This window comes from Chaetodon auriga, chromosome 19, assembly GCF_051107435.1.
Source record: "Chaetodon auriga isolate fChaAug3 chromosome 19, fChaAug3.hap1, whole genome shotgun sequence".
NCBI classification, from domain to species: Eukaryota; Metazoa; Chordata; class Actinopteri; order Chaetodontiformes; family Chaetodontidae; genus Chaetodon; species Chaetodon auriga.
The window spans coordinates 22,450,762-22,476,729 of record NC_135092.1 but is presented as its reverse complement, the minus strand read 5'-3'; the positions used below and the strand labels follow the sequence as shown (position 1 = coordinate 22,476,729).

The following is a 25,968-nucleotide window of genomic DNA, read 5'->3' as shown; positions in this document are numbered from 1 at the left end:
GAAACGGTCACAGTGACGCCACAAAGACATTTCGAGAATCATTTCTGCAGAAGCACAGATGTGATTGGCTCCACTGCTCCATCTCTGTCAGGTGGAGCTGCCTGAATGAACAGGTGGAGGAGTGTTGGTAGTTACACACACACACACACCTACCTGTGAATGTCTGACAATCCTACAGGACCTTTTCTCCCTTTAAACAAGTACATTTACTCAAGTAATGTACTTCAGTACAAATATGAGGTACTTGTACTTGAGTCTATTCATTCCACTTTCTGCTTCTGCTGTACTACATCTCAGAGGGAAATGTACTTTTTACTCAGTTCCATTTGTCTGACAGCTTCAGTTACTTTACAGATTTTTGCAAATAAAACACATGAATTTATTACGATCGATCGATGGAGGAAATGATCAGCAGATTGATCCAGAATGAAGAGAATCATTAGTTTGAGTTAAAATGAGCTCCACCTCAACCAACTCCAACAGGAACATCCTGCTGAGACATGAACGAGGAGACACTGATCTAAAGAGACCAGAGACAAGAGGACAACAGACACAGAGACACTTGAGTGCTTTTTGAAAGACTGAACTGATGTGGTTTATATTTATTTTGAAAGCGCGTCATGGCTGACAGTTTCATGCTCTCTGAAATGTTAGAGGTGTTTCTGTAGTGCAGAGGAGCGCTGTGACTCACAACAATCGTCCATTATGACAGAGACGCGTCATCGTGGGCTTTATGTTGGGAAGCTGATGAAAAGCCTGACGAGCAAAAAGAAACTTAATGACAGAAATGAACGACGTGAACAGGAGCCAGGTTTGTGTGTGTGTGTGTGTGTGTGTGTGTGTGTGTGCGCGTGTGTGCGTGTGCATTAATGTTCATTATTGCAGCTCTCTGCAGGACATCAGACGACGTAATCGTGGGAGGGAAAAGGCCGACCGGGCAGCAAAAAAGCTTCTGCGATGGACTGACACGCTCTTTATTTTGAGCTCTTTTCTTTCAGCAGCACGTCAGCGTCGGTGCGTCTGAAACATCAAACACTGACAGAAGGATCGCCTCGAAACAAACACGCTCATGATCCCAGAGGATGAAAGTCCTCTTCACTTCTCCTCCTACGCCACCAGCAGCTCAGCAGCGTTTTCACCTTTCAGCATCCACTGAGATAAGAAATCTAATTCAGAAATTCAGGATTTCAAGATCAGATTACTGACGGTTCCTCTAGCGCCACCATCAGGTCACCAAGCCCATGTGTCCACATTGGTTTATGAGGAACTACCTGCAGAACATTCCCATCAGCCTCAGCTGGACTTTGGGTTTACTGCTAATTTAAATGTTAGCATGCTAACATGCTAAACTAAGAAATGATATGCTTAAATTACTAAAATGTTTTTTCCAGGTGTGAGGAATCGTTTCCATTCGTCTGCAACGTGTTTTAGGAATGAACGGAGTTCAAAGTGCAGGACTTCTCATGGTTTCATTTAACTTTAACGCTGATGAGCGGCGTTAGCGTGCTTTCAGATAAATTCTAATGATGACGTTGTGTTTCATGTCTCAAGTCACGTTTTCTGACTCATTACTTTAATAGAATCTGCTTTCGTTTGTTGTAAATTAGTTGCTTATAAACAGAATTACTCGGAGACATTTAACATTTAACATTAGCATTGGCCATGCTAGCATTAGCATGTAGCTTGATGCACCATTGACTCTGTGGACTCAGTCTGCTTCAACGAGGCTCTGATGTTAAAGGACTGTCTTGTTTTTGTTTGTTGTTTGAATCTTTTTTATTTTGTATTTTTCCTTCTCTCTCTCTCCTTTTAATTCTTTTTTTATTTTGACCTCTTCATGCCAATGTGTTTGCTCTTTGTAATACTTGCTGGCTGTAACGACTAAATTTCCTCATCAAAAACCCACTTTGATCCAGATGTTTGGAGTCATACAGGGTAACGGCTCCAGCAGTAAAAACTTTAATTCAACTCAATCAAAAGGTGTTTTTAAAGTACTTCTTCGTGTTTTAAGCCTTGAACTTGAGAGTCAAACGTTCACAGTGTGAATCTGCTGTCATCAGCAGACGCTTCGGTAGTAAAACATATTTATTTCAAGATGACAGCGAAGGCCACGCACAAGTGACTCATCATGGCTGACATTTAAACATCAGCCCACTCGCACAGATGACAAGAGGCTGTAAAAGCCGAACGTAAACTGGCGAAGCTGCAGCACATCGACGTGAGTGTGAGTGCCGGGACGGAGGTCAGCCTTTGAAATGTCAGCGTGGAATCTGTTGCACAACTGCAGGTACGACAGGTTCAGGCCACTTTCATTACTCTGACTCACAGGAAGTGGGCTGCGGGTCGAAGCCTCCCATTGGCTGATCATTCAGCATCCTCCTCTCCTGTTTCACATGAGCGCCATCGCTGCATTCGGCGGTGCTCAGATGAAGCGTGGCAAGCGGCCACATCTGGAGGAACATCTGCAGAGCACCAAGAGACGAGCAACGAGCAGCTCGTCCCACAGTGAGTCACTTTAAGGTCAAACCAGCTGCTTCTGCTTGTTCTTATTCATTCTAATATCTGTACATTTATTCAAGTACTTGTCTGTTACCTTGTACTTGTACTCTGTATGGATCTGTGACTTTGAATATACAATCAAGGCTTTGTTTATTGTTTTTAGTCACAGAGGTACTGCTGTACTTTCCCTGCTGATACTTTAACTCCATGACAGCACTTGGCTCTGGCCTATCAGGTGTTGCTCGGTCACACCTGTGCACCTGTCTTAGCGGCTCACCTGAACAGGTGATGGGTTCCAGTCACAGCAGCGGCTCATTAGATCAGTGTGTCCCCTCATTCATGTCTCAGCAGGATGTTCCTGTTGGAGCTGGTTGAGGTGGAGCTCATTTTAACTGATTTGTGTTGGACGGAAACTAATGATTCTTTTCATTCTGGATCAATCTGATCACTTTGTCCATCGATCGATCGTTTGCTTTAGAAACACTCTGACAATAGTGAGAAATGTGGTCACAATGATGGATCTTAATCCATAAAGTAATTAATAACTGAAGCTGTCAGATAAATGTAGTGACGTAAAAGGTGTAATGGAGTCCCAACATGGATGTTCCTAAATATTTAACGGTGCAGCTCAGACGGACTCAGAACTTTATCGCAGTAAACACATAATGAACTACCATTTCATTATCGAAGCGATTTCAGTTATTTAAGTCAAACTGTGTGGAAACACAAACCTCTCTGGCTCGTCCAGGAAGTGTCAGCGAGGCGGGCGGGGTTCGCGGACGCTGGCCTCCATCCGCGCTCCTCGCTCCGGCTGGGAAGGAAATCACTCCACAGTTACTGTTGGGTGAGTAAACGTCAGCCCTCAGAGCTCCCACGGTGGAGCCAGCAGTGTGCTGTGCTACACCATCTATGAAGTGGTGAATGAGTGATTACAGATTACAGATCAGCAAAACGAATGAGTCTCAGCCTCGTTTCTGAGGACAACAACCAATGAAAACATTTCAAGACCTAACTGAAGCTTCCAGAAATGTTAAAGTGTGTGAATTTACACGTCAGCTGTCAGATGAATGAGTGAATCCTTCCTGCTCAGTCAGTGGGATTGAGTGTGAACCCTCATGTTGTGTGTGAGGTTGTCTAAAGTCCTTTCATCGTGAACTGAGGAGCTGATGGAGCGTTTGAGGTCGACACCTCTTTGTCTCGACTGTGTCACCAAACGAGCTGCAGTGTTTTGTGAATCACGAGTCAGCTGTCTCACTCTACGACTGTTAACTGGCTGCATAAAAAACCGTCGTGCTGCACCTTTAACACATCTATTCAAGGCTTTTTCACACAGCCAATCACAGCTTTTTGTCAAATAAGCTTCTTTCTTCTGGTTTTAATGGTTCAGATAATCAACATTAGGCTGAGGTCATTTAATCTGTACATTTGGTTTACGCTCTTATGTTCATTTCTACGCAGACGACACCATCTTTTATCATCTGCCTTCACAAGCCCACAGACTGCTGCTGACAACCTCCAGACGCTCCAAACTAATTTAGACCACTCTCATATCATCTACTCCATTAAATATGATGCTACAGCCAGCAGGTGATTAGCCTAGCTTAGCATAAAGACTGGAAACAGGGGGAAACGGCTAGCCTGCCTGTCCCCATAACATAATGAATCCACCTGCCGGCATGTCTTAAGCTGATAAAAGACTGAACATTTCACTGTTTGATCGTGAATTACGTGCTGAGCTACTTCTGGGCTCTACGTGGTTGCTAGGCAACCAGCAAAGACTCCAGAAAGTTGCTCGCCCGAGCCAAGAAACAGAGCGGCGCATAAACCGGCGTGAAACGGCAAAAGGTCATTTTTAGACTTCCGATTAAACAGAGGAGACGTAATGTGTTAAGAAATGAGCTTTAGAGGCGCCGACAGGCCGAGAGTCAGGCTCATTTCTTCATCTCCAGCCTTCATCCTGAGCGACTGTGAGCCGAAGCGTCGGATCAGTCCTCTCATTTAAGACTAGAAAGCAGATTTTCACCAAATGTCAAAACTATTTAGAGCTGCTCTTCAAAACATTCCCACCAAGAGCATCTACATGAAGTCCAGAAGTGATTCAAAACAGTTAGTAATATTTCATTTACTCTTAGACTTGAATCAGCTGTCAACTGTTAAACTAATCAGCAACTTTTTGACGATGGATTAATTGGTAAGATAAATTAAATTTAAATTCTGACCTCTCAAAGTAAACAAGTCAAACATTGGGGAAAGATGCACTGATTCTGATTTCTTAGCAAAAACGAATTTTAATTTCACTTTGACGTTAACGAGTAACCTCTCATAACTACAGCAAATCACTCGGCGTCAGGACGTCTGTGTCTCCACACGTCTCCGATTCTGTTTCCCATCTGTCTCCAGAACGGGACAATAATCATTAAGTCCAGGCATTTTCACTCGTCCTCCTCGTGTTTCCTCATTGTCCTCACGTCTTTCCCCTTCCAGTAATGTTTCTATAGCGGCCTCAGAAGTCGTCGTCGTCACATATATCCAGATACACATCGAAGGCTTCTCGGTTGCAGTTTCCATCGGGGGTGAACACGTACTTATGGAAGGTCCCGTCCACACAAATGGCTGCAGGAGGGGAGAGAAGTGACATCTTTGTGTTTTCAAGCAACACTGAGTCGAATGATACGACAACGTGAATGACACATTCTGGAGCTTCTCTGCTGGCATGCAGCGCTGTGACTGGCCGGGCACCGAGTGGCCGCGGCCATCTGCAGCGTGGAAGACAAAAGCAACGTGGAAACGATAAAAACAAAGATTTCATGAGACTTACGTGTGATGTGACTGAAGCTTTGATCAAATGAAGGCCAGCGGATCACGAGCACCCTGTAAACAGCATCCAGGGAGCGGACCTACCTGTCCTATAATAACTCACCTGAGTGATTCAATGTGTGCTGCTTTAATCCCATCAGCACAAAAACATTCTGTGTGTTTTCACATTTGCTCACCGATGACGGAGTTGACGTTCTTGGATGTGTTCTTCCCGAAAGCACAGATGCAGGCGCACTCGGCGGGCACGGTGAAGCTGGCCAATGACCACTGGCTGTCCACATACTGACCAATCACAGGGCCCACCTTCCCGACACGAGCCAGCCTGCGGGAGGCAGAGGAACAAACGTGAAGCGATGAATTCTCAGGACAATGCAGGGTTAAAGGACGGTGTGGAGGACGGGCTGGACGTACGCAGAGCGGCGGTTCAGTTTGGTGTCTTTGAGTGCGAAGATGTGGACGGTGCCTTTGTCACTGGAGGCGCAGAGAAACGACGAGTCGTGGCTGAAGTTGATGCTGGAAAGAAGGAAGCAGACGAGAAGCACTGTGAGAAAACAAGACTGAGGACAGGATTTAAACAGATCAACTGACCAAACAGCACGAATACGTCCTGCTTCACTGAAGACCAGCACCGCCTCTAAAGGTACCACTGCGTACTTCTGAAGTACTTCCCAGTGTGTGAAAACAGTTGTGTAACCCTCCCGAAAGTAATCCCGCTGACGTCGGTTTGGGTGTTACAACCTGGAGGTGTGCAGTCTGAAGGATGTGGGCGTTCAGCAGACACAAACTCACAGAAGACGCTGAGTAACATTTTTGGAGCTCGACTCGAGACAAATGTCAGGACGTCTCGGCCTTCGCTGCGTGGGCGCCGACCTTTTTAGCCACACCACATGGTGAGGGAGACGGCGATTTAGGTCAGTCTGTCCACCAGTTTGGTCCAGAAACATCTCAACAACTGGTGGATGAAATGAGGCTCAGACTCTGGACTTCCTGTCAGGATGAAGTGGAACGACTGGAGGTCCTCTGACTGTCCATCACAGCCCACCAGCAGGTTCATCTGGACTCGTGCAGCACTTTGATTTACGACTACATGTGCAAAACTAAGACTGTCAGGTTGGAAAAACGTAGGAAAGGTGTTCAGAGACGGAGTTTCAGACACCGTTTGACCACCTGACACGCGCTATCATCACTGTGTGAGCACGTACCAGTAGAGGGTGGCCGGGTCGGTTCCTCTGCGCAGCTCCACCAGCTTGTCTCGGGTCGTCGTGTCGAACAGGCGGATGAGCGTCCCTTTGCGAGAGGCTGAAGCTGCCACGCTGCCGGGCTGGTTCAGCGCCACGCAGGCGATCTCACTCTGGTGGGCGTTGATGGTGAAGGGGGCGGATGACGTGCCCGGTTTGGTGTTGGACAGGTCCTGAAGAAGAAAACAGTTTTTGAATGGCCATCAGTGTGGACGGCTGGTGTATTTAAGCAGGTCACGTTGAAGATGAGAGTTTCTGTGAGGTTCTGTGTTTGTGACTTACCACCAGCTGCAGGCTCCCACACTTATGACCCGGAAAGACCAGCAGCTGTTTCTCCAGACTGGGACATAAATCACACAGACCTGCAGGAAGAATTAGAATTAAAATGTTGATCAGAGATGATGGAAGGACGACGAACAGAGCAAGAGAAGGACCGTTTACCTTTGGGATTATCTCTGGTGTCAAACTCGAACAGTTTGACCGGGTTTTCGGGGAAACTGTACACATAGATCCGGTTCTTTAATACAATGATGATCCTGAAAGAAGACAATATGCCTGTTATTCTTAAATGGTCGTGTTGTGTTTCTCGTGGCTGCACAGGGACACAGCGCAGTGAACTCACTTGTCGTGCCTCATGCGAACGGCGAGCACAGGTTTGGTGAAGGTGAACTCCAGCACCAGCTTGTCTTTGGGGTCACGTGACTCCCGAGCATCATCCCAGATCAGCACTGAGGGGAAACATCAGTTTGTTTTAGGCAAAGAGGAAAAAGATCTAAATCTGGTTTCACTAATAAAGTTTTCAAGATGGCTTTTTTATCTGTACATGCAGTAACTTTGAGTGTGTGTGTGTGTGTGTGTGTGTGTGTGTGTGTGTGTGTGTACTGTGATGGTTTGTGTATTTGCTGATATTAGCAATGTGTGCTGACGTTAGCAACATTCGCTGCCGTTAGCACATCAAGCTGAGTCAGTCACACTCGCACACAGTTTACCAGCTGCCAGCGGCCAAAATGCAACCTGAGTCTCCAGAAACAGATTTTTTTCTTTTTGCACCTCTGTCAGATCAAATAAAGTGAAAATCTTTATGCATCTGTACTTTTTTCCTACTGCACCAAACACCATGACCGTGTACTGTTACACTCGAGTACCAGTATGTTCACATGTAACCGTGTATTACCTGGTAAATATTAATTCTATTTCTTCCTTCAGTGCCTCTTTAATACACTTTGTTCTACTTCACTGTTTTATTCTATTCTAATCTAAAATATGTGAATATTTGCTTATTTTCTGTGTGAAGTTCAAAGGAGGGAACTGCAGTTATTTGTGTCATAATGTCTAATGACAGTTTTCAGTATGAATTTCATTTTACGTGTCAGCGCTGAGAAGCAGAAGAAGACTTCATCAAACTCACCAGAGATTTCGGAGAACTTTGGGTTGACTCCTCCTCCGACGACGGCCAGCAGGTTGGATCGATGCAGCATGGAGCAGAGGGCCACGCTGCCGACCTGCTCGTGGTCTGGAACACACACACACACACACACAAATAAAAGTGTTAATATTACAGGTGGAGGTGGGAAATAAATCACGTCAGCTCTTCTCTTGGAACATGAGTCATCGATCTGGACAGCTTTTTATCTCCTCACTAACTACAGGAGCTGCTTCTGCAGGAAAACCACGAGACTGTGAATAACAGCCTCCTTCTGAATGTTTCAGCGACAAAGAGACTTTTAACGACAATCTGAGTCACTGAGCTGATGAAACTCAGTGACAGGAAGCAGAATGACGCCATCCTTCCAGACTTGACTCACTTGCTACTTGATGACAGCAGGTAACCCTGATTACTGCAGAGGACAGTAAAAATCATCGCTCCAGACAAGATAATACGAAAGTATTTGAAAAGGATCATTTTTGGGTCAGTGGGTCAGCTGTGGCTCAGGAAGTAGACAAAGTTGTCCATCCTCCATTCAGTCCATTCAGCTGGTGCAGCTTTTTATTTGAACTCCTCTCGACAGTATTTATCCTAATTTTCTTCTTTAATTACAAATGTCATAATTCTGCATTTCATGAATTGAGCTACACTGTTATCATCAGGTTATACTGACTTCATCTGTCCCCCCTACAGACACAAAACCCGTCAGAATTAGTCTTAATTAGCATTTGAAACAACTGCAAGAAAACTCTGAATGCTGCTAAATGAACTCACCCAGGTGACCTTTCTCCATCAGGGGCTCCACGTTGTAAATCCTGACCCCTGTCTCCATAGCACAGCAGAAACAGCCTGTGATACACGAAAGAAGACCAGATTACACCATGTCCATGTCCATGTCCATGTCCTGCAGGCAGACCGCAGCTTTAGTTAGCTGTTAGCTGTTAGCTTACTCTGGTCCTGGTTGAACTGCAGGCTGTTGACTCCTCTCTGCTGAGCCATGGCTGCTAAACTACCGTTACCGTGATGTTACCGGTAGACTACAGCTTCAGCTGGACCCAGAGGACAACCTGAGACAGAGGAGAACATGACCACAAACTACATTTTCAGCTGAACGTCTTCAGCTGACAGTTGAGCAACAGTGTTGTTACGTTAGCTGCAGTTAGCTCGCGCCCGTTAGCATCGATAAACGCGGTGTGGACGCGGCTGCTGCTCCGCTTTCACTCCGACATTTTAAAATATGTAAAGTCTCACCATGAACACGAGGAGTGGAGACGATGTGAAGGTTTTCAGAGCAGGAAACGCGACAAACAGACAGAAAAACAGCGACGGAGGTGTTGCAATTCGTCGATTTGTTTTTGTTTTCCAGCAGTGACGTCGGCGACACGTGCTTCCGGTTTTCTTCCGCTTCCTGTTCATGAAAACTTTTCTACTAAACAAACAAAGAAATGTCAAGGAAAACACGAAAAGACCAAGAAAATTTAATGTGAGAACAACAAAAAAAAAAGATTTAAAAAATGACTGATTAATACATCATTTTAAAATAATTTTTAAATATTTAAAAAATATATTTTTATTTTGAAAACATCTCTCACTCTATGTTAGAAAAGTTCCAAATAGTTTTTATTGTCACATGTTCCAGTGCAGCGTACACATGCAGGGAGCAAGATATCATTCTGTAGGGCTCTCTGGTGACCTAACGGTGCTGGTGGAGGAAGTATTCACATCCTGAATTAATAACAATAACAATAACAATAACAATAATAAATAATGAAATACTAATTAATATTCCTGCTGCATTCATGTGTTCATTCATTTTACTGCTGTAGATGTTTCAGCTTGAGTTCATTGAACTCCTTTATATCCTGTTGGTGCTTTAATCGTCATCAATGCATCAGATTCTAGAAGATCATCACGTTTGCAGCTTGGCCGTCCTGTGAGAACCTCGTATCTCCAAAAAGTCTGACAAGCTCAGAAAAACAGGCTGTTTTCAGCTTTGAGACGATGATTTTCAGCTGATCCAAGAGGCTTTTTAAAGAGTTTATTGAGCTGAAGAAGACATGAAGGAACTCTTCATCCTTCAGTTCAGCTCAAACATTCAGCATCAGCACATCTGGAGATACGAGCTTTTCACTGGACAGGAAGGGGATGTAGTGGAGTAAAAGCACAATATTTCCCTCTGAGATGTCTTTCACTCCTCTACATTGATCTGATAGCTTTAGTTACTGATTACTTGATGATGATGATGATGATGATGATGATGATGATGATGATGATTTGACTTTAAAAATACAACTAAATTCTGTGAAAATCAGTGTCCAGTTTGGGCTTTTGTCACATTTCAGATGTTGAGAGATGAGTTGAGAGTTGTTGATGAGCTGTTTATGCCTCTAAACTTCTCACATGGTTCCATTTAAATGACTGTTTTAGTCTAAAGTGGACAGACTCTGACTAATACTCGTCCTCCCAGAGGCCATAAAGACAAAATAAAGAGTAAACGAAACATTTGCACCATCTGGATTCATTAAATCAAAAGACTTGTTAAAAACGACATGAGGACAGCAGCACAGGGGATAAGACGGCTGAAAACAGCGGAAACAGCTGATCATGTGAGATCTGTCTGACCTATCAAATCTCTCCCAGTTACCTGTGGTCTCCCAGCTCATCTTGACTTCTTCATACTGGCTGACTTACTTACATAAACACGAGCAGAGCTGAACTCGACAGACTGAAAGTGGGTGAGGGAGTCAGCAGAGACAGCGGCGCCATGTTTGGACCGGACAGGTAGTGCCGGGGGAGGTTTTACAGACCACCTCCATCACTTTAATGCCGTCCAAATGGGCCGTGTCAGAAAATCTGACAGATTCTTTTACCTGCCGTAAAACGGCCAATAAAAATGGCCTCAGGTTATAGAAGTCTCATGCGAATTGAAATCTGTGATAAATATCAGGACATTTTCAGTGGCGAGGGGGCATGCTCGGCCTTCCTCCTGGTTTATTATAAGCATGGAGGCACTCAGGGAAGCGTTTGCTTATGAACCCGTTGGCCTGAGTCCAGTCAGCTGACGTGTTGGCGAACACTGCTGGAGCTGGAGTTTTAACAGGTGAGCTGCTCCATAATGTCGTATCAAACATGTCTTTCTTCCTGTGTGTGAGGGGGAAACTGTAATGTTTGAATTCTTCAGCTGTCCGTCCTCTCGTCATCCTCCAGATTAAGTTTTATCAGTCAGGCAGAAAAAACGTGACAGCAGGAGGAGGAGGAGGAGGAGGAGGAGGAGGAGGAGGAGGAGCTCCTGCAGCCATTTGTCTTCTTCATCGTTAGTGTGTGACGACACTGACCTCAGAGCTGATCGCACGTCAGTAAATACGACAGATTCACCCTGAAAGGAGAGACAGCTTTAACTCACACATGTGAATGAGGCCGGTCATCAGTGGGGTCACGCTCTGGACCGACAGGGTTTCAGTGTTAGAATGACCTTTTTCTGACCTTCACTGTGTGTTTCTGAGGCCAAACTAATCTTAACAAAGACTAAAAGAAGTTTTCTGGTTCAAAACAGATTCTTAGACAGCAAAGCTGACGCAAAGTTCTGTAATATGATGAGATCATTTGAGTCACACGGCTATAACTGCACTTTAAAGCAGAGGTCAAAAGGTTTATTATATAATTGATAGAGTTTAATAAAACCTAGTTTATGATGCGTCCATTTGAGCTCATCTGATAGGGCCGCGGCGCTACGTCAAAGCAAAGAGGCTGCAAAGCACTGGACTGCAGGAGGCTGCATGCAGCTCAAAGGCTCCGCGGCTCAGCAATGAAGACAGAGCTGAACCACACAAACGACTGATCACATCACATTTATTTTGCTTTTTTTAATTAATCTCTTTTCATTTCAGCTGTTTTAATGCTTGTATAAACACTTCAGCCAGTAATGAACAGAGGAGAAAGCGGGCGCTCCTCGGGGTCCACGCTGACTTCATGTTTCATCATCCACTGAACACAAAGACCCTTTTCCTTTTTTTAGCCTTCTGTCAGGTCTTTGGTCTTCACCTTGACTGCTGTTTGACACTCAGATCATGTTCTTGTGTTGTGGCCCACATGGGACTAAATTAAAGCCGTGTTGGCGTATGGGCTCGGTAATGATCTGAGAAACGTGTGAGGTTGCTGTTATTAGTCAGAGTTTGCTGCAGATTTGTTTTCATTAATCTGTGGTTCCGTCACAACGCTCCGCTATATGTCGGCTGAGCTCATTCATGTTTGGGGTTTCATCCAGATTTACACATTAATGATTCTGTAGTTGCATTTAAAGCAGCGTGTACAGTTCGCTCAGACTTGTTTGGTTTGCAGGGTTTGGCAGCGAGGCGACTGGAAACGTCCACTGTGAGCCCTGTGAGCTGAAACAGAACAGGAGCTTTTTAAAGGACGTGCTGAGAAACCACTTAGAAACATGACAGAGACGAGTGAACGAGGCTGAAATGAGTCAAAACGTAACAACACGGAGGTTCAGTTCATCAAACGCACATCGCCTACAGTTATTCCACGCATGCACAGCATACGGTGCAGCCTCTGCAACAGCATCATACCATCACCATGAGCACATAAGCCACTGGTTTGTTAGCAGTCATGGACATTCATTTTCACTGCTTCATTCATTAAAAAATGCACAAGTACAAACTTTAGTTTTAAAGGCAGTCACAGCAGCAAAATGCCTTCATTACTCTGGATTTGTGGCTGCTGGTAGATTCACTCATGGGGACAAAGTGAATCTGTGTCAGTCTTTTTCTTCCATTAGCGACTGCGCTACTGTAGCTTATTGTTAGCATGTCTGTACGTCACCGTCCAGCTTAGCTTCCCCAGTTAGAGTTCAAACATCTCCTCAGCAGAGACCTGCTTTAAGACCAGTCGTTCCATCAGCGGCCGAGCTCAATGAAAGCTAACCAGCCGGCTAGCTGAGACCAACTAGCACTAGCATGTTAGCTCGCTGGCTGCAGTCGTTCACTAAGTAAAACCAGCCCTGTAATGTCACCAAGCATCTGGAACCAACTGTTTGTGAGGACAAACAACCAGAGTAAAGTCTGCTGTGTCTGTTCGTGGTAAAGAGTGTGAAACAGCAGATTACAGGCCAGAGGATGGAATAAAGAGGGTCTGCCTCTGTGCTCGAGCAGCACAGACCTGCAGTCAAAGATCGTCTCAGTCGTCAGCCTGAGATAAATCACTGGGAGTCTTCTATCGCGACGGCACAGATAATACCTCTAATGAAAAAGCTGAGAAATCCTAGATTACAGTTTTGCCTGGATTTCCAGCCCAGCTGGCACAAACTGCGCTGCACGTCTTATTTGAAATAAGCATAAATGTCTGGCTGCCAACTCAGTAAGATCAAACCTTTGGGGACTGAGCTAATTGCTTGGACAGACTGTGTTTTTGGCTGATGAAGAAAGCTATTCATTCCTGTGATGAGTCTCCAAAACAAACCAAACTACAAGCATTAATGAGATAGAGAAGAAGAAGTGTGTGTGTGTGTGTGTGTGTGTGTGTGTGTGTGTGTGTGTGTGTGTGTGTGTGTGTGTGCAGGAGCAGGAAATGCTTCACATGATGAATGTGATTATGTCCGTTTTGAAACTTTGGGATTACAGCCTGAACATTTTGGCTGTGACGTTTGTGGACATACAGGAAAAAGTGAAAGCCGTCATTAGTGTCGCAGGTGTAAAGATGAAAACATCAGGAAAAAGTGAATCTGGAGATGATAAGAGACCACTGAGCTCTTCACCTGTCAATCGTGACTGACAGGACATTTAGAGGATGTTCGTTAGTGAAGCTCTGTGTCTGTCAGGAGGACGACGGCGATACAGAAAAACAGGACTTTTGGACTTTTTGGACTTAGTGTCCTCTGCAAACACTGTTGCTGTTGTGTTTGTGTATTAGAGGCATGTTTTCTAATTGCTGCACATGTTGTCATATTGATTACGATCTCTTAATTTGCTCATGTTTTGTGTATCTTGTCTATCTGCAGTGCACCTATGGAAACTGTGCATGCTGAATGTGTGTGGGATCAATAAAGTCCTATCTGATCTTATCTTATACTGCAAGATCAAATAAGAAGAAATCTGATGTTAAAAATGATGGATGAGGTTGGAGGAGGACAGAAATAGGTCAGAAAGTTAATCAGAAAAAGGAGGCAAACGAGGCTCTTCGACGATGATTAACGCTGCAGAGAAAAGAAATAACACATCCAGAGGTGGAACACATCTGTGTGCTCTAATAAGTCTCTGACCTTCCACTTAGAGGAAACGCAACGAGAATCTCAGTCGTAATCTGAGTTTTACCTCCTGCCCTCTGAGAGGCAGCCGGTCAGTCCACAGTGCTAAAGGTCTCCTCAGTGATAGAGGCTCATTCAGCAAAATGAATAACAGTTCCCACAGACCTGAATCTCAAAAGGTATCTGGACCCAGACGTGCACTCGTTGGACGGATCTGGATGATTTATTCTGGTGAATTTATTCAGTTATTCTAATTCTCTGACCCCTTTCATAAACCTGCCTCAAAATGTCTCATGAGAGTTCGTCTAACCCAAAAAGTGTCCTCTGGACTCGCGTCTTCGTCTTTGTTTGTGTCTGATCCTGCTGTCATAGAGACACCCTCGTCCTGTCTGCTTTCATGTTGTCTTTGCAGAGGAGGACAGGAAACACCGCGACTGTAAACATAAACTGCATGAGCTAGCGGGCTAGCAGCTAACGCATCCAGCTTTTGAGCAAGCATTTGAGTCCCTCGTTAATCTCTCCCCTCAGTTTGAGAACCACTGCGTTAGAGGAAAAGTCAGGAAATCACCCAAATCGTTAGGATTCATCCTCTGAGGACAATGAATGTCAAACCGACGTGTAGACGCTGAAATATAGATGCTGCTGAGACATTTCAGGATGGAAACGACTGAAGTGTGGACCAGATAAACATTATTCTGCTCTTAGCTGCTGCATGTCAACAGTTCACGGAGGTCGTCTGCTCCTGCTGCTCAGCTCGTTCTGTGCAGATCAGCGGTGAAGGAAGTCGTCAGTGTTGACTTTCAGGGCCACAGCTGCTCGGGGTGGGGACACATGGACGCGGAGCTACAATCATGGATTAAGTCGTGGTGTAAAATATCAGCAGACAATCTTATTACATCTCTCCAGCGCTCGAACAAGCTATGATGTCATCCTCAATTAACCTCCTGATCTGGTTTAATTGGATTGTGCTGCTCACAGGATATCTGGAGCACATAATAAACGCTGGAAACTGAAGGATTCGTATTAATGTAAGAACTGGGCACACACTCTCAGGCAGATTGATATGCATTGGCAGTGGAGCGGGGGGGCGGCGGCGCCAAGCTCTTATCATTACTACAAATCGGAGTTCTTTTTCATATTGGCAGAACTACTTTATTTTCACCCACAGTGGCTCGCTGTGTATTGTCTCAGTAATGCAGAAATAGGCCAGCTGGTTAAACAGCTGCCCTCCATCACAGAGAAGTGTGATGCCATTCATCCTCTCCCCAGAGCTTTAATTGGTGTTAATCACCTTCAGCGCTGCCTCAGTGCAGGAAAAAACAAAGCTCTCTTTTAACCGTTACATGACAGGAGCGGCTGACTCACGCAGCCTGACAAACCACGTTTGACGAAACAATGGAGCGTCCTCCCACTCCTTCTCTGCAGCCCGGTCCGCTCAGTCGGCTGCGCTGCTGTGGCCCAGCAGATACCGGCTCAGGCCTGCGGAGAGGAGACGGGGAGACAGGGAGACAGGGAGACAGAGAGACAGGGAGACAGGGAGACACGGGGAGACGGGGAGACAGAGAGACAGGGAGACAGGGAGACAGGGAGACAGGGAGATGGGGAGACGGGGAGACAGGGAGACAGAGAGACGGGGAGACGGGGAGACAGAGAGATGGGGAGACGGGGAGACAGAGAGACGGGGAGACGGGGAGACAGAGAGACAGGGAGACGGGGAGACAGGGAGACAGGGAGATGGGGAGACGGGGAGACAGGGAGACAGAGAGACGGGGAGACGGGGAGACAGAGAGACGGGGAGACGGGGAGACAGAGAGACAGGGAGACGGGGAGACGGGGAGACAGAGAGATGGGGAGACAGAGAGATGGGGAGACGGGGAGACAGAGAGACAGAGAGACGGGGAGACGGGGAGACAGAGAGATGGGGAGACGGGGAGACAGAGAGACGGGGAGACGGGGAGACAGAGAGACAGGGAGACAGGGAGACAGGGAGACAGAGAGACAGGGAGACGGGGAGACACGGGGAGACGGGGAGACAGAGAGACAGGGAGACAGGGAGACGGGGAGACGGGGAGACGGGGAGACAGAGAGACGGGGAGACGGGGAGACAGAGAGACAGGGAGACAGAGAGACAGGGAGACGGGGAGACAGAGAGACAGGGAGACGGGGAGACAGAGAGATGGGGAGACGGGGAGACGGTGAGACAGGGAGACGGGGAGACAGGGAGACAGGGAGACAGTCCCCTTTCATCCAGATTTACACATTAATGATTCTGTAGGACTCCATGTTGTGTAAGCATATGACTCATGGACACTGTATATGTTTGAGTGAATGTACGGCAGCTCTTCCTCTCTGCAGGAAGCAGCGAGCGGTTTGGTAACGTGTTACGCAGGTGAATTTGGAACAGAATTAGAATCACGGTGTAAAAATAGTCCCTTGGTGCATGTGGTGTTTCGACAGGCCTCTGTGGGCCGAGAGCAGGGTTTGAAGAAGATCTGGACTCAAGCAAGATAATATTTGGGATAAAGTTTTGGGACTAAAGGTCCTGGCATTTTTTTTGGATGTAAACAGGAAGTATAATGTTAGCATTAGCGATTAGCAGTTCCTCATGAACATACAGACGAGTATCATTCGAAGCGTCCTTTCTCCCAGGCGGATTTAAACGGGCCATAGACACATTTTTTATTTTTTATTTTTTTTGCTTTAACGGATCCATAAGGACCCAAACTATTACAAGACTCAGGTGCGAGGATCCCACAAAAACTCCACGTCCAAAAGTTCAAGAATTTCATGGAGCAGGACAGAAAGTGAGGCAGACCAAAACCAATCACATGACGCAGAGACCGAAACAGGTAGTGGATCACTGAGCTGTAAACACTGGGAGCTGATTGGATGATTGAGAACAGATGATAAGTGAAACTGGGAGGAAAAAACAAAGACAGGAAGTACATAGACAGAAATACTTAGGAAGAGGGCTACTACAAAATAAAACAGGAAATGCAGTAGAGTCACTACAGAGCCAATGACGATGAATGTCTCCAGAATAACGACACCATCAGCGTTTTGATTGGTTCCCTCTGAGCTCTGGTCAGCTCCACCTGTGAAGGTCACTCAGCCGGCAGGGACACAGAAAGCAGTGTCTCCATGTGGAAACACCAGGGGGCGTCGAAAAGATGTCTGTTCACATTTCATCCGGTCAGGACTCCAAAAAGAGGCCGTTGTTCTTCCACACAGACGGGATTGCACCCAGACTCCGGAGGCAGAGCGTGTGCACTTCACGTGATGTCATTACAAAAATTCACAGGTGTGAAAGGTTTACGAAGGTGAGGCAGGTCAAAGGTCAAAGGTCAAGATCAGAGCGGGCAGTGTGTCAGGGAGCAGGCAAGAATCACAAATCCAAAAAACAGGCAAGACTCGTCGGAAACAACGGTGGACGACCACTTAGCTAACGTTTGGTTAGCGCTGCCAGGTCATGTGATCCTTACATCATCAGCTGCTATTGATCAAGATATCAAATTACAACCATCAGAGTAAAATAAGCTCACTGCACATGCTCAGAATGTCCTTCTCTGGTATCTGACATCATGTTCACGCAGGCTTTATCGCCACCTACTGGCTCGGAGGGCTCGTTTGGACGTTTGGAATCATTTAGGGTTAGACTGATGATTAGTAAAATGAAGGTCATGTGGACAGATGATATTTTTTTAAATGGGGGGGTGCTTTTAAAAAATATCTGTATATATGTGGACTAAATGCAGTGAGGAGGGAGGCTGAGGAGAGAAATGATGAACATGGAAGAAAGAAAAGCATCAGTCAGGACGTAACGGCGGGGCCTGATGCAGCCGGGCGCAGCTCTGCCACGTCTTCATCCTTTCAGCCGGCACAGAAGAGGAGGCGGAGGAAGAACGGGCTGTGATACACGACTACGGTGAGTATTGATCAGTAAAGTATGACCAGCGCTGGCTGTGAGACGCTCAGCATCCACATTATTTAGTGATCTCAGTGCAGCTGGCTCCTGTAGTAGAAGGCTACAGTAATATTATCACGGTTTAACAGTGAGATGTCAGCAGCCATCATTAATTAATGATCCTCAGCGGCAGCAGCTTCTTTGAGGCCCTCTTGAGAGTTCATACAGGGGCTTTCAATCTTCTTATGACAGAAACACACATGCACACATTCAAACGCTCATGCACACATTTCACTTTGCGTCCCATTAACAGCTAATTAAGATGTGAGTGATCTCCTTGGGGGGAAGTGTTCTACTTAACTGCCTTTCAAGCGGCTCCCGTCCCACATTAATCTCCCTCCCCAGGGGAACGTGGATATCGATCTGCTTTTCCCATGTCATTAATCTCACTTGGAAGAAATGAACAAGATTAAAGTGAGATGAGCATCACATCCAGGAAGAGGGGTGACGATGACCTGTGACGCCGCCACATAAACACCCCACGAACGAGGGAGTTTTCTCAGGGAAACTTTTATTTTATGAAATTTTATGGTTTCCATCAATAATTCAGTAGAGAATTTTACTGAGCAACCTTGAACGTTGCTGCACCTTTTAAGATGATTTGTGTGATAACGGAGGCAGATTCTCTGAGCTGGACTCAGGAACGGAATGTAACTAAGTACTTTTACTCAAGTGCTGTACTGGAGTGGAGTACTTATGTAGCACTTAAGTATTCAAGGTACTAGATCTCTGACAGCTTTTGTTACTCTTCAGATCCCTTCCTGTGCAGTGAAAAGCTCGTATGTGCTGAACTGAAGGATGAAGAGTTCCTTCATGTCTTCTTCAGCTCAGTAAACTCTTTAAAAGCCTCTTGGATCAGCTGAAAATCATCGTCACAAAGCTGAAAACAGCCTGTTTTTCTGAGCTCGTCAGACTTTTTGGAGATACGTGGTTCTCACAGGACGGCCGCGCTGCAAACATGTGATGATCTTCTAGAATCTGAAGCATTGATGAAGATTAAAGCAGCCAAACATCTGCAGCAGTAAAATGCACATGCAGTGCACACATGAAGGCAGCAGGAGTATGAATCCACGAAATGGTACTTCAGTGAAGTACTTCAGGTACTTTCATGGCTGTAATAAGTAACAGCACTGAGTTGGACAGACGTCTGTCTCTGTGAACACCGGCCCAATTCAAGCACTGTGTGAGTCAATGGGGCTTAAACAAATGTTCCTCTTTGTGTTTCTTTGTGACTCGTGCTTCCAGACTCCAGTGTGAACTCGCCTCTCTGACGATTCAACAGAAATCCTTCCTGATCCCACCAAGTGTGAGAGGCCTCAGGGAAAAGGCTCTTCCTGCTGTCACACAGGACAAACTGCTGACGAGTACCTGAAAGCTGCCCCTGCTGCTCTGCAGAAGAAGGAAACCACCAACAAACCCGACGATGCGTTTGATGTCGGAGGACGACGTGTTCAGGTCTGAGGTTTGTGCTCAGAGGATGAAGGACAGTGAGTTCAACGAGCCGAAGCTCAGGAGCAGATTGGCTGAAATGTTTCTCTGTGTTATTTATAACAAACTGCCGGCTGAGTCAAATATTTGCAGTGTTCTGCAGCTGAAAGGCACACTGAGTGAAAGTCAGGCTTTGGGTTGAATCTGGCACATTTCTCTGACATTGACGTTGCTCAGCGTGTTCCTCAGAATAAAGGCAGGATTACCCAGAATGACCTGATACAAGCAGACACATGGCGGCAGAGCTGAGGTGGCTCTGTATGCTGTGTACCTTCCCCTGTGTAAAGGACGTGTCAGTGTTTTATTCCCTGACTTTAGCTTGTAAGGCAGCGCCTCCTCCTCCTCCTCCTCCTCCTCCTCCTCCTCCTGGCCTGAGGAGACGACAATCTCTTGAGATGGACATAAACTTTAATTAACAACGTTTCTCCAGCAGCTGCAGCACCGGTGGTGTATTGATCAGTGGGAGAAGAAGTGTTCACATGCTTTAATATAAAAATACTCCAACAGGACTGAAGATCCTGCACTGTGTACTGTGTACTGTGTACTGTATTCTACGCACTATTTGATCTATAACATGTTTTATGTTGTCATCATATTTTTTTACTTAAAAAGTTTCGCAGGGATTCTTTTCATGTTAATTATTTGTTGTGTTTTATTGAAAATGACACTTGTTCCCTCACGTCCGCACTGCTGCCACCTCCCTTTACAAGGAGCTAAATCTGTCCCGCTTCACTCGAAAATTCATTATAAAACCAATAAATTCACATAAAACGTCTGAATCCACAATGCAAATTAATTTAGAGAGCAAAGATGATAAAGGCACAGATGAAGGGAACCTGCCAACATGGCGACAGCTGCAGAATGACGAGGAAACAGCTTGAATACAGACGAGACTGAGCTGACGTCACACGGCAGAGCTGCTGCACGAGCAGCTGCTGTTATTGTAATAATAATGATGATGATGATGATGATGATGATGATGATGATGATGATGCTGTACGTGTCCATGAAGGAAAAACGTCCCGTCACTGTGAACCTGAGCTAAGATCAGCGACCTGCGCTCACACAGCTCTCCTTCACCAGTGTCAAACTGGACGCTGTGCTATCACCAGCTAGCGAGCCTGAGGGCTAAACAGCTGGACTGAGGGACAGTGTGTCTTTGTCTGTCCACTGCACTGAAGTGTGTTTAATTAACTGCATTCATTCTCACAGTTTGAAACAGGGATCGATGCTCTATGAACAGACTGACAGCCGTGTGCTGCAGAGGCTCTCCGACGGCCTCCTGCAGCGACACCACAGAGGAAGAGGTGTGACGTATGATCCATGACATAATTACAATCTGACTGCTGAATTTTCCCTTTGATGATCTGCAACACAGAACACGAACGTCATAAATCTCTATTTGTCTCTTCTTCTCATGCTTCATCTATCAGTCGACACCGTCGCTGTCACAGCACTGAAGCTCGTCCGCCTGCTCGTCGTGGTCGTCCTCTGACAGACGCTCGTCGTGGTCGTCCTCTGACAGACTGGAGCCAGAGTTAAGCACACGGTCCAAACAAAAGGAGCCGCAGCTCGTTTTTCATGCTCTTAAACTCACCTTCATTCCAGCTGCGAGAGGAGACGAGAAGCAGACATCATGTCACTGCTGAACATCTGGAGCTCTGTTAGCTCTGTGACAGCTGAAAGTACAGGAGACCATGTAGGAGCTCTTGTGTGGCCCCTGAGTCTCACACTTTGATCATTTACACCTAAAACGACACCTGAAACGTTAAATACAGACGCTGTTAAATGATGCGACGCTGCTGTGTTCATGTGACCAGGCTGGAGACACATTTCTGACGGTGTGATGGACTCAGGACAGTCCACCTGCTCTTCAGCTGTGACGTTCAGGCGACCTTCACGCTCCGTCTGCCCAGAGCAGCTCAGACAGTCCACGAAGTGAACGTTTCCGTCTGGACCAAAGTGGACCAGCCGTCCCCGGACTGACAGAATAATAACTGCGTTTCAGCGAAGCTTTAATGAGCTTTGGACAAATCGTCTTTGTGTCCGTGCGTCCATGAATCTTTGTCTCGAGCAGATTTCTGAGAAATACTGTGAGCTCAGTTCCCAGAATTCAATCCGATTCCAGTTTATTCTGACCGTAAAGCAGCATGTTGGTTAGCCACAGAGGCGACTGAGTGTGGCTCAGAGGACACGTTTGTCTGCAGTCAGACAGAGACGGAGCGGCGGTGCGAAGTAACTGAGTACTTTTACTTGTACTTTACTTAAATATCTTCATTTTATGCTCCTTCACATTTGTACTCTGCAACAATTCAGAGGGAAATATTGTCCTTCACAGTGAGCGCGGGATCGTGGGAGTTGTTCTTCATTATCAATAAACTCACATTAATTGGTCAAGACGTCGTCAATAAACCGTCATGGCTGATGAAAATCTGTGTTCACTGACGAGGTCACGTGTTTTATTCGCGTCACGTTTAGCTGCCTCGCTCCGACCAATCAGCTGGAGCTTCCTGTGTCGTCGCTGACAGGTGAACACATGAAACTTGAATAAAATGACAGATTTCTCTGGGCTGAGTACTTGTACACGGTGGTATTTCTACTTCCACGTCCATCTTTACAGTGTGCAGGTGTCAGCAGACGAGGACACGGTGCGTGGAGGCTCTGCAGACACACTGATGGATCACACCGTTCGCGCTGTGTTTTCACATCCGTCACACAAACAAAGCCGCTCGCTGTTCGTCCTGTGAAGGGACGTATGTGGACATGCAGCTCGTCCTCCCTCCAACACAAAGAGAGATCAAACAGGCTGATTAAAGGATCCTATTTTTAATGAACGTCTCTTTCTGTCCTCGTAAATGTGGCCGTGCAGGCACCAATGAACTGCAGGATGTGTGTTAATATTAAACGGAGCTTATTAAGTTTGGCTGCCGAAGAGTTTCCCTCTGCCGTCCTCCATCACGATGCAGACTCCTCTCATTGTATCGCTGTCATATTGCATCTTCCTCCAGCTCTTTATGAGACAGGGTTAATGAAAGTAGGAGCTGATGGGATGAGTGGGTATGATGGTGATTTAAAGTATTAATACACAGAAAGTGTTCCATAAAAGTTTTCTGCGCAGTAGAAAGTTTAATTGCCGTCCTAAATATTGCAGATCTGTCTGTGAGAAGTGCCTTTTTTATGGCGATACATCGGCTGTCGACGGCGTGTGGGCCACAAACTGAGAGAGAGCAAATGGAGGCAGGAGGAGGGATGAATGGAGACCTAATATGGCGACCTCCCTGAATAAATGAGTGTGTGTACATGCAGTATTCAGAGGGTTCAGTGACTGCTGCGCACTGGGGGGATTTGTCGGACCCTCGGCTCAAACTCGCTGCGTCTCAGCGTTAATAATTCAGCAGCGGCTACCCTGGGATTGAATATGAGATCTGTGTTTTACATATGGCTGCTTCAGAGCTCCAGCAGAAGACGTAACAGGAAGTGTTAAATAAAGAGCTCTGCGCTCGTCTCCGAGGACACTTTGGTCCGTTTAGTGCAGGTGATGCGGAGTTAACAGTGACCAGCAGGATTCAGCTGAGCCGTCAGTCCCCCTGCAGCTCGTCAAGCACTGCTGATCTCAGACCTGCTGAAGGGTGACGACACAGGTAGAAGTTTCTCTCCACGATCCAGCACAGAATCATTACTCTCTGGGTGTATTCGTGTGTATGTATAGAAGTAAATATTGTTTTATTTTATGTTATTCTTGGGTAAAAATACTGTATTTACTGTGTGTGTGCAGCATGAAAGGGTCCAGTTTGCATTTCACTGTGTACCCTCGTGCTGTGAAATAACAAAGAAACGACCTTCATTCATCAACGCTGATGCTCCACGTTGGCGCGATGCGTTCACATGCTCTGACACGTTGAGATTGGATTTGATTAAAAGCGATAAAGCGGACGCGACGGGCTCGTTCACATTCCCGTTTGAACGATGGAAGCGACAACACGCACACAGAGAAGAGCTCCATCTTTGTAAATGATACCAGACCTCTGAGGAGAGCGGGGGGGGGCAGCACAGTACAAAAGCAGAGGGGAGTCTGCACATTTCCTCTCCTCACACCTGTCCCTACATTTATTTCTCTTATTTCTTGTGGAGAGAGAGCCGAGCGGCGAGCACAATGGGCCTCTCCCGCACATGTTGATTTCACAGGAGTCCTCGCCTCCACCTCTCGGGTGACACGGCTCACGTCCGCGGCCGCAGAGCAGTCATGAATAAATGGAGGAGATGAAATGTGTGTGTTCCAGGAGGGCAGCCTGGGAAAAAAATGTGATCAGATTTGTAATATGTCGACGGGCTGACGGGCACGCCTCCCTTCATTTCATCATTCACAGATGATGACAACACTCGTGACTCATGCAAATGAGACCTGGTGCAGAATCACAAACACTCAGAGTTTCACCAAACTCAACTTCTGTCGCCTGAAACGTCTCCAACTCTTCCTCTTTTCTCGTCTCTTCTTGTCCTCACCCCAACCTTTGCGCCTCCACCTCCCAGCTCACTCACCTCCTCACCCATCAGCAGAGACCGAATGATGACTCTCACCCACGTCCTTCCTCCCTCCTCGCTCTCCGTCCGTCAGGCAGGTATTGATGTGACACATGTTCCTCCGCCTCGGGCTGAGCTGCAGCAGCTACACTTCCTGCATCCGCACTGATGGAGTCTGGACTTCACATCGACTGCAAAGGAAAGAATCAATGAGAGCACAAAAGTGACATTTTCAGTCCAGTTCGAGCAGCAGACGCACGAGTTCGAAAGGATTTCATGTGTTCATCAGTCGGTGTCTGTTTTCATCCTCTGAACTGTGAAGTTAACTGATAAGCATGAGCCCAGATTGCTGATATATACTGTGTGTGTGGAACAATCAGATGTGAGTTCACAGAGGCAGCAGCTCCGCGATGACAGCAGGTCACCTCAAACCTCTAATCAGTCTCACCTTTTGGACTCAGAAAAGCCAGCGCACAATAAAAAGCTGTCTTCATGGAGGCAGCGCTGCAGCTCTTCAGCCTGCTCTTTGAAAGCCACGGAAATGCCAGCTTGTACCCTTCACTCAAAGGCTCGGCTAATTCACTGCAAATTGTCAACCTTGCTGTGTAAATTTGCATTTTGCAGACATCTGTTAGCGCCACGAGTGGAATGAATAAGACCTGCGCGTGTGAAATATCTGCTGCTTAAACAGGGTTTGTACGTTTCAGAGCCGCTGATTACAAACCTGCAGAGAAAAGCCGAAAACTCACCTTCAGCCTCGTGAGAGCTTTCTAAACCATAACCGTGATGACATCGGAAGAGAAAAGAGAGGAGGAAAGGTTATATTACAGCACCTCATCACTGACTCCCAGAGTGATGGCCGCTGTGATAAAAGAATAACTCGAACGGAGGAAGCAGTGGGTGAAGATGAGGCTCGAGAACGATGAAGAGAGATTGAATCTATTCTTCAGTGATTGTCTTTGCTACGTGCCTCCGCCCGCTCCGTCAGCACTCTCTGGAATGAATGAACATCTCTCATCATTTCTCATGTTGCTTTCATGCATTTCATGCGCTCAGCTGCAGGAGGGACGTTAGTCTCCGTGACGGTCTGAGGGTCTGAGGGTCTGACTGTCTGAGGGTCTGACGGTCTGACGGTCTGAGGGTCTGAGGGTCTGACGGTCTGAGGGTCTGACGGTCTGAGGGTCTGACTGTCTGAGGGTCTGACGGTCTGACGGTCTGACGGTCTGAGGGTCTGACTGTCTGAGGGTCTGACTGTCTGAGGGTCTGAGGGTCTGACTGTCTGAGGGTCTGAGGGTCTGACTGTCTGAGGGTCTGAGGCTCTGAGGGTCTGACGGTCTGAGGCTCTGAGGGTCTGACTGTCTGAGGGTCTGAGGGTCTGACGGTCTGAGGGTCTGAGGGTCTGACGGTCTGACGGTCTGAGGGTCTGAGGGTCTGAGGGTCTGTGGACGCCCTCAGTCGTCCTCTGTGTGATAATGTGGATCTATGTTGATCCACGTTTCAGAGGGGATCAGTGTGACGCTGCGTCGTCCTGTGTCCTCACGTCCATAAAATATCTTTATACTGTGTGAGAGCATGACCACACACACACGCACACACGCACGCACACACACACACACACACACACACACACACACACACAGTGTGCAGTACTTCTATATTTGTCTGGCAGCTTTAGTTACTTTCCAGATTGGTTTTTCATCCCCCTTCTGTCCAGTGAAAAGCTCGTATCTCCAGACGTGTTCATGTTGAATGTTTGAGCTGAACTGAA

The 25,968-nt window shown here is 46.5% G+C and overlaps 1 protein-coding gene across 1 annotated transcript; it reads right to left on the bottom strand.

Annotated features, from left to right (window-relative positions):
* Positions 1–4,767: 4,767 nt before the first annotated feature.
* wdr45 (WD repeat domain 45) lies at positions 4,768–9,382 on the bottom strand. Its single transcript, XM_076757962.1, has 11 exons — positions 9,232–9,382; positions 8,931–9,047; positions 8,755–8,829; positions 7,963–8,067; positions 7,177–7,282; positions 6,996–7,090; positions 6,837–6,916; positions 6,519–6,727; positions 5,728–5,829; positions 5,493–5,638; positions 4,768–5,112 (listed from the first exon to the last, which is right to left on the bottom strand). Exons 2-11 carry the CDS (start codon positions 8,977–8,979, stop codon positions 5,003–5,005), a joined length of 1,077 nt encoding a protein of 358 aa, XP_076614077.1. The 5' UTR covers positions 8,980–9,047; positions 9,232–9,382; the 3' UTR covers positions 4,768–5,002.
* Positions 9,383–25,968: the final 16,586 nt, after the last annotated feature.

Coding starts and splice junctions, on each gene's coding strand:
- wdr45 (XM_076757962.1), bottom strand. CDS start 8,979: ATGGCTCAGCAGAGAGGAGTCAACAGCCTGCAGTTCAACCAGGACCAG. Junction 7,283..7,962: donor AAAGTTCTCCGAAATCTCTG/GTGAGTTTGATG, acceptor GTTTCCCCTCAG/TGCTGATCTGGGATGATGCT. Junction 6,917..6,995: donor CACCAGAGATAATCCCAAAG/GTAAACGGTCCT, acceptor TTCTTCCTGCAG/GTCTGTGTGATTTATGTCCC.